We start from the raw sequence: 8,833 nt of genomic DNA on the forward strand, positions 1-8,833 counted from the left end.
ATACCTAATAAATTTTAACATTAAACTCACTAATATTTTAAAGGGTAAATTATGTGTTTAGTATATAAACTATCAATTTTGATCTGTTTTAGTACCAGAACTTTTATTTTTTTTCAAAATCATACCTAACGTTTAGTTTTTGTTTCATTTTAGTACATTTGTTCAAAATTTAACGTTATTTTTTGATTTTTTTAAAGTTTAGGTACTAAAATGAAAAAAAATGATAGTTTAGGGGCTAAACGCATTAAGCTTTTAATGCTGGGGGTATTAAAATGAAACAAAAACTAAACATTAGGCATACTTTTGAAAAAAAAATGAAAGTTTAGGTATTTAAGTGGACTAAAACTAATTGTTGAAGTATTAAATGTGTAATTTACCCTATTTTAAAACCCAATTAATTTTAAACATAAATAAAAAAATGACTCATATCAATTAAATAGAATATGAATCCCGAAATTATTTGTAAAGAATAAATTATTCTCAAATATAAATATATTTAATTTTAGATTCGCTCATTTGTGTTCGTTTATCATTTCAACGAACGAATATAAATGACCACAAACAAATTGCATTCTCTAATAAACGAACACGAAAAGAAATTTCGTTCTTTTTAATTATTTGGGTTGATTTATTTGTTTATTAAACGAAAGAAGCGTGAACGAAACGGGATTGTTTTATTTCGGTTCGTTTACTAAAAGACATTGCTAAAAGATCAGCTTACTAAAAGATCAATTACCGATTGACCAAGAAATCTTACCTGTTATTATTATTTTGAATAGGCCTACCCTGTTATTTTTAGTTGACTCTTTTATTTTTTATTTAATGAGTTTGACAGAACGCTATACACGACATGTAAAGGAACAAAAGCCATACTCGTCCCCTCAACGACCTTCGATTAAGATACAGCAGCGAAACTAACCCCAATGGCAGCCGTTACTTCCTCAGACATGTTCTGTTTTAGCAGTCTGTGACGTGTTCTTCTTATTCTCCTATTTTAAGCAGCCTTTTCATCGTGCTTTGAAATATATCTGTGTTGTTTCCCCTTGCCAGGAAAGGAACCCTCTTACAGGCTTACTGCAATGGTCAACATGAAGAAGCCATGGCTGAAACTTACTATATTACTCTTTATTTGGTTTACTAACTGCCAACTTTCCTTTGGAGCAGACACCATCTCTGCAAATCAGTCTCTTTCCGGTAATCAAACCATTGTTTCATGGGGTGGGAACTTCGTGTTGGGATTCTTCACACCAGGTAAATCTTCCAACTACTACATTGGCATCTGGTACGGTAAGGTCTCCGAGCAGACCCCAGTTTGGGTAGCGAACAGAGAGACACAACACAAGTGCGTGATATACACTCTTCAGAGATGAAAATATCTGATGGTAACTTAGTTTTGGTCAACGGATCCCAAGTGGAAATTTGGTCCACAAATATTAGCTCGAGCAACCCAAGTTCTGTAGTTGCAGTCCTTGAAGATATTGGGAATCTTGTTTTAAGAGATGGTCCAAATTCATCGGCACCTTTGAGGCAAAGTTTAGATCATCCCGCACACACATGGCTTCCTGGTAGCAAGCTTAGCTTAAATAAACGTACCAATCGAAGCCAGCTTCTTACATCATGGAAGAATTCAGAAGATCTTGCTCCGGGTCTATTCTCTCTCTAGCTAGATCAGGCTGGAACCAGTTCATTTATTATTCGGTGGAGAGGGATCAAGCGATACTGGTTGAGTGGAACTTGGGATGAACAGTGTAGCATTTCGGGAGATGTTCCGGAAATGCGATTGAATTATCTCGACGATTTCAGTTTTCATTCATATGAAAACTAGAATAATTTTGCTTATTACCTTAATGGTTCTGAGATTATATCTAGATTCATTTTGGATTATTCGGGGCAGATTAAGCAATTGATATGGATGGAAAGTAGACAGCAGTGGAATCTGTTTTGGTCCATGCCGAAACAACGATGCCAAGTTTATGCTCTTTGTGGGGCTTTTAGCAGCTGTAATAACAATAACAGTGGTGCTTGTGATTGTCTGACGGGGTTTCAGCCAACCTCCGAAAAGAACTGGAACAAGCAGGATTATTATGAAGGGTGTGTAAGGAAGACCAGACTGCAGTGCGACAATGCCAGTGCTGGTATCGGAAATGGGGACCAATTTCTACAAAGCCGCTACTCAACTTTTCCTGAACAAAATAATATGGTTTTCAGCGGCGTGGGATGCGAATCGGCCTGCCTAGAATTTCGCTCTTGTACAGCTAACGGTTTTGAGAACAATCGGTGCTCGATTTGGATTGGAGATCTCTTGAATCTGCAACTACTTGGACAAGATGATAATACCACAGGGAAAACTCTGTCTATCAGGTTGGAGGCTTCTGAATTTCCTAATGAAATTAGTCCCCCAAATAAGAAGTCAGTGATTGTTGCTGTTGCAATTGCGGTTTCTGCAGGACTACTCCTTTTAGGCCTTATCATTTTCACAATCATGAAAGCCAGGAGGCGAACAAGTATCAGTACAGAACCAGCATCAGATTCGCTCATCATTTTTGGATACAGAGATTTAGAGAAGGCAACCAAAAACTTCTCTGAGAAACTGGGAAAAGGAGGCTTCGGTTCTGTTTTCAAGGGGACATTGCCAGATGGAAGTATTATAGCTGTGAAGAAGCTTGAGAGCATCAATCAGAGAGAGAAACAATTCCGTGTAGAAATCGGTACAATCGGGAAGATCAACCATGTTAATCTAGTTCGTCTTCGTGGCTTCTGCTCTGAGGGCTCAAGAGAGTTGTTGGCATATGATTTTATGCCAAAAGCATCTTTGGACAGACATCTTTTCCTTGCAAAAGATTCAGAACCTCTAGATTGGAAAACAAGATACCAAATTGCTCTTGGTGCAGCAAGAGGCTTGGCTTATCTCCATGAGAATTGTGTAGACAGTATCATTCACTGTGACATCAAGCCAGAAAACATTCTTTTAGATGTCGACAATTGTCCGAAATTGGCTGATTTTGGGCTAGCAAAGCTTGTTGGACGAGAGTTTAGCCGGGTCCTAACAACCACGAGAGGGACAGTGGGTTATCTTGCACCAGAGTGGATTTCGGGAGTGGCTATAACACCCAAAGCTGATGTTTTCAGCTTCGGAATGATGCTTTTGGAACTTGTATCGGGAAGGAGAAACTTCGAACACACGAGTGATGAAGAAGGTACATTCTTTCCAGTCTGGGTTGCTCGACAATTGACCAAAGGCAATGATCTCCTCAAACTCCTAGACAGCAGACTGAATGGAAATGCCGATTTAGAAGAACTGTGTAGAATTTGTAAAATAGCTTGTTGGTGTATACAAGATCATGAAATCCAAAGGCCATCGATGGTTCAGGTAGTTCAGGTCCTGGAAGATATTTTGGATGTAAGCCTACCTCCAATACCTCGATTTCTACAAGATATCAGTAATGAAGAGGATCACATATTTATGTTCACCGACGCAACCATAAGCGTTACTTGAGAGGCACAATCCATGCTTTAGCTTTTGATGCTCCAAGTAGCAGCTTTTCATCGTTGAACTTGAATGAGTCCTGGTGCATGGAAAGAATATATTGAAAGCACATTTAACATGTCTAAACTAAGCAATAAATGTATAGTTTCTTGATGGTAGACTCATCTACTGCTGCTCTCCTTTCCCCTTCCTCGTGTTCCCTTATTATTTTTCTTTCATTTTGTTCTTTTTATGGCCAATCTACCTTTATTTCTTCTCTTAATGTTTATCTACTTCATTATTTTTTTAATGTTTTTCTATCTTATTACGATTTGATTTTCATGACTTCCATTGATGCTTAAAGAAAAGGTCATAAAGTCATTATTCCAATTCTAGAGGGTCATAATTTGTAGGTCTTCAACTGAATTTTATTATTAATTTGAACTTTCATTGTACAGCCCAAAATCAATTTCTCATATGACTAATTTTTCCAGAGAGATATATATATTATAATTTGACACGGTCTTCCTAGTATGATGAGATAAATCATACATAGATTCTTACTAAAATTATTGTGAGTTAAAATATATTTTATTTGAGCCAGAATCAGAATTGTTTTTTGTCAATAATCACGGGAAGTATTTTGCAACTTGCAATTGGGGAGGGATACGCGGTCCAATCACGTTCAAGGTTGATCTTTTCAGAGAAACAAATTTCTTTGACTTTTCTCCACTTTTATTCATAGTCAATGGAGGAAGATGACTGATATCTGTGCAAGAAAGGGATTCCACGTTAATAAAATGCCAACGTCCCATGTTCAGCAAGGAAGAAAAACAAAGGCCATAGTTGTCTTCTTCAACAATAAAACCAACCGCATACATGTTTTGCTTTAGCAGTCCTTTGACCGGTTCTTTCCTATCTTATGATGGAGTATATATTGTAACCAGATTATTACTCTTCCTTTAAAATATCTGTGTTGATTCCTTTGCAAGTAATCCGCTTTACAGCCATGGAAAACATGAAGAATCCATGGATGAAACTTTCCGTACTACTCTTTATCTGGTTTTTCAACAGCCAAATCTCCTTTGGAGCAGACACCATCACTGCAAATCAATCTCTCTCCGGTGATCAAACTATTGTTTCATCGGGTGGGAACTTCGTGCTGGGATTCTTCACACCAGGTAACTCTTCCAACTACTACATAGGCATCTGGTACGGTAAGATCCCTGAGCGGACCCCAGTTTGGGTAGCCAACAGAGAGACACCTGTGAATGATATTCACTCTTCAGAACTAAAAATATCTGATGATGGTAACTTAGTTTTGATCAACGGATCCCAAGTGGAAATTTGGTCCACCAATATTAGCTCAAGCAACTCAAGTTCTGTAGTTGCGATCCTTGAAGATGGAGGTAATCTTGTTTTAAGAGATGGTCCGACTTCATCGGCGCCTTTGTGGCAAAGTTTAGATCATCCGGCGCACACATGGCTTCCTGGTGGCAAGCTTAGCTTAGATAAACGAACCAATCGAAGCCAGCTTCTTACATCATGGAAGAATTCAGAAGATCCTGCTCCGGGTCTCTTCTCTCTCGAGCTAGATCCCGCCGGAACCAATTCGTATATTATTCGATGGAACCGGACCAGGCAGTACTGGTCGAGTGGACCTTGGGATGAACAGTCGAGGATTTTCAGAGACGTTCCGGAAATGCGATTGAATTATCTCTACAATTTCAGCTTCCATTCGGACGAGAACGAGAGTTATTTTACTTATTCGCTTTATAATAACGAGACCACATCACGATTCATTATGCATTATTCGGGGCAGATTCAGCAACAGTCATGGTTGGATAGTAGCCAGCTGTGGAATTTGTTCTGGTCGATGCCGAGACAACAATGCCAGGTTTATGCTTTTTGTGGGGCTTTTGGAAGATGCAATGAGATTGGTTTACCTTTCTGTAGTTGTCTGAGAGGTTTCCATCCCAAATGGGAAACCAATTGGAATCTGAGCGATTTTTCCGATGGGTGTGAGAGGACAACCAGGCTGCAATGCGAGGAGGATCCCAACCTTGTTACTGGAAGGACCGATAAATTCCTGGAAAGCCCCAATGTAAAATTGCCTGAAAGTGCTCAGTCTATGAGCGTTGGGAGCCTGTTGGAATGTGAAAGCGCTTGCCTCGAGTATTGCAATTGCACTGCTTATGCTTATGATAGTGATGGGTGTCGAATTTGGAGGACAGAACTCTTGGATCTGCAACAATATTCGGGAGATACTAGCGATGGAAGAACTATATATATCCGATTAGCGGCATCAGAGTTTCCGAGTTCGAGCAACAATACTGGGATCATTATTGGAGCAGTTGCAGGGGGGGTTGGTTTACTCCTATGCCTTGTGATATTTGCCATCTTGAGATGGAGGAGGTGGAGAATGATAAATCCGAAAGTTGAAGGTTCGCTTCTAGCTTTCGTATATCGAGATTTACAGAGTGCAACGAGGAATTTTTCTGAAAAACTTGGGGAAGGAGGCTTTGGTTCTGTTTTCAAAGGAACGTTGCCGGACTCAAGTATCGTAGCTGTGAAGCAGCTTGAGAGCATAAGTCAGGGAGAAAAGCAGTTTCGGTCGGAGGTGAGCACCATCGGGACGATTCAACATGTTAATCTAGTCCGGCTTCGTGGATTCTGCTCCGATGGTACGAGGAAGTTGTTGGTCTACGATTACATGCCGAATGGTTCTTTGGATGCCCATCTGTTCCTTGAAGATAAATCTAAACCCCTAGCTTGGAAAACAAGGTACCAGGTTGCACTCGGTACGGCTAGAGGCTTGACTTATCTTCACGAGAAATGCAGAGATTGTATTATTCATTGTGACATCAAGCCGGAGAACATTCTTTTGGACGCCGAATTCTGGCCCAAAGTAGCAGATTTTGGCTTGGCAAAGCTCATCGGTCGGGAGTTCAGCAGGGTCCTAACAACTATGAGAGGCACAAGAGGCTATCTTGCACCGGAGTGGATTTCGGGAGTCGCCGTTACAGCTAAAGCCGATGTCTACAGCTATGGGATGATGCTGTTTGAGATTGTATCGGGTAGGAGAAACTCGGAACAGAATGAAGAAGGAAAGGTTAGATTCTTTCCAACTTCAGCTGCTCGCGTAATAGCCCAAGACGGCGATGTCCTTAGCCTATTAGACCCCCGATTGAACGGAGATGCTCCCGTCTACGAGCTATCGAGAATATGTAAAGTGGCTTGTTGGTGTGTCCAAGACGATGAAACTCACAGGCCATCAATGAGTCAGGTGGTTCAGATCCTAGAGGGTGTTTTGGAGGTGAACGTGCCTCCGGTTCCAAGGTCCCTACAAGTGCTCGCCGACAACTCGGAGCATATAATCTTCTTCACAGAGTCATCCTCAAGCCCGAGTTCACAAAGACCGAGCAACGCTTCAAATGCGTCTTCTCAAACTAAGAGCAACACATCATCGACGAGTTCATGAATCTCGAACAGCATTGTCTTTGAAATAAAGTTAAGCAAGTTAGGTTTCTTCTTGTTAATATATACAACTCCAGTGTTGTTTTTCCATTAATTTCTTGATACGCAAGCCACAGGCATTAATAAATATGGTTTCTTCATGTTATACATACGCCGATCAACATCAATTGATGAATGAAGCTAAAAATGATGAGTTTAGCATTTTTCTTTTTACAGTTAGAAAAACTACACCGCTAGAAGGAGGGCTCGAACCTCCGACCTTGTGGTTAACAGCCACACGCTCTAGCCAACTGAGCTATTCCAGCAGTTAACATCAATTTAATTTTAATATTACATAATCATGCTTTAACTTACTGCGATGTTCCAGAGTATCAAATAATTATAGTTTAAAATGGCTATAAAGAATAAACAAACTCTACTAACAGTATATTAAATAACAATTTATACTGTAAAGTTAACACTGATGGAACCAGAAATCCAAACAATGGTGATGCGATGTGTGGAGCAGTCGCTAGGGATTATAATAGTAACTAGCTATGGGGATTTGGCAGGAAAATCGGAAGTTGCACATTACTGGAAGCAGAACTGTGGATAATACATGAAGGATTAAAAAAGCATGGATGAGAGGAGAAAGGAAAGTAATAGTGGAATTAGATAGCAAGGAAGCAGTTAACCTGATTAAAAATAGATCTTTTGAACACAAACAATTAACAATCCTTCAACGCATAGAGATTTTGCTAAAAAGAAACTAGGAAATGGAGATCGAGAACATACCAAGGGAGGCCAACCGCATCGCTGATTTCATCGCCAAACTAATGAAGAACCAACATGAGGATACTAACTTTCTGCGTAATTGCCCTAAGGAAGCTGAAGAGATTATTCTAGTTGATAAAACGGGCACCTAAAAGGCCCATTCACCTGTATTCAACCAAAAAAAATAACAATTTATACAAGATTACTAATATAAATTATTACTTTATATACTGGTAGTGAATAACCTTGTTATCATAGTTATCGAGAAACACGACGCTTAGCTACTGTGAATTATCTTGCAGTTGTTGTAGCCATGATGACCAAGATCATTATGTTGGGAAATAAAGCGAGTACGAGTAATTTCCCTATAACCAGATTAGTGAGAATGTGAAATAAAAACGGAAAAATAATACCCGAAATTGATAACGGAGTTCAACCAATTGTGCCTACGTCTCCGGACTGTTGCAGATCTTTTACTAGAGAGAAAAATTTACAGGTGTTTACAAAACACTCACTACTCACAAGCAAACTCTCTAGTATTGGAAGAAAGAAATGATTTGGGTTGATTTTGAAGCTAAATGGGCTAGGGTATTTATAGTTAAAGCTTAAGGACTAATATTGTAAATACCTTAAAGTGTGTAGTGGCTAAATGTGTAATTAACCCTATTACAATTTAATTAAAAAATTTTGGTGCCCCCTTTGTTGATTTTTAATCATCCTCAATTGAATTTTATTCAATTGAGCCGCACTCTTTGACTTCCAACAATCTCCCACTTGAAGACTGATTTTAATATGTCTTCACACCTCGATCAATGCAGCAACATTTCTGGTCTTGTTACTCCATGCCAATTGAAGTTGAACACAACTTCAGTTTGTTCGTGGTCATCGTCTTTGTCAACATGTCTGCCGGATTTTGAGCTCCACTAATCTTTTCAAGTTTCAAAATCTCATCTTCCAGAAGAGACCGGATAAAATGATATCTCAATTGTATATGCTTCGTCCTGGAATGAAAAGACAGATTCTTCGTTAGATGGATAGCACTTTGACTATCACAATACAAGATATTGTTTTCTTATTTATTGCCTAACTCTTCCAAGAAACTTTGGAGTCAAACCATCTCCTTACTAGCTTCCGTAA

General features: G+C 39.3%; 1 protein-coding gene, 1 non-coding gene and 1 pseudogene across 2 annotated transcripts; 2 read left to right on the forward strand and 1 right to left on the reverse strand.

Annotated features, from left to right (window-relative positions):
- The first annotated feature begins 1,064 nt into the window (after nt 1-1,064).
- LOC120175389 lies at nt 1,065-3,550 on the forward strand (annotated as a pseudogene).
- Nucleotides 3,551-4,354: 804 nt separating this feature from the next.
- LOC120175358 (G-type lectin S-receptor-like serine/threonine-protein kinase At2g19130) lies at nt 4,355-6,967 on the forward strand. Its single transcript, XM_039181990.1, has one exon. The coding sequence runs from the start codon at nt 4,476-4,478 to the stop codon at nt 6,945-6,947; it is 2,472 nt and encodes an 823-aa protein (XP_039037921.1). The 5' UTR covers nt 4,355-4,475; the 3' UTR covers nt 6,948-6,967.
- Nucleotides 6,968-7,174: 207 nt separating this feature from the next.
- Nucleotides 7,175-7,248, reverse strand: TRNAN-GUU. Its single transcript has one exon. It is a non-coding gene; the product is annotated as a tRNA-Asn (tRNA).
- Between the last annotated feature and the right edge of the window lie 1,585 nt (nt 7,249-8,833).

Source organism: Hibiscus syriacus, unplaced genomic scaffold (assembly GCF_006381635.1).
Source record: "Hibiscus syriacus cultivar Baekdansim isolate YM2019G1 unplaced genomic scaffold, ASM638163v2 tig00112206_pilon, whole genome shotgun sequence".
NCBI classification, from domain to species: Eukaryota; Viridiplantae; Streptophyta; class Magnoliopsida; order Malvales; family Malvaceae; genus Hibiscus; species Hibiscus syriacus.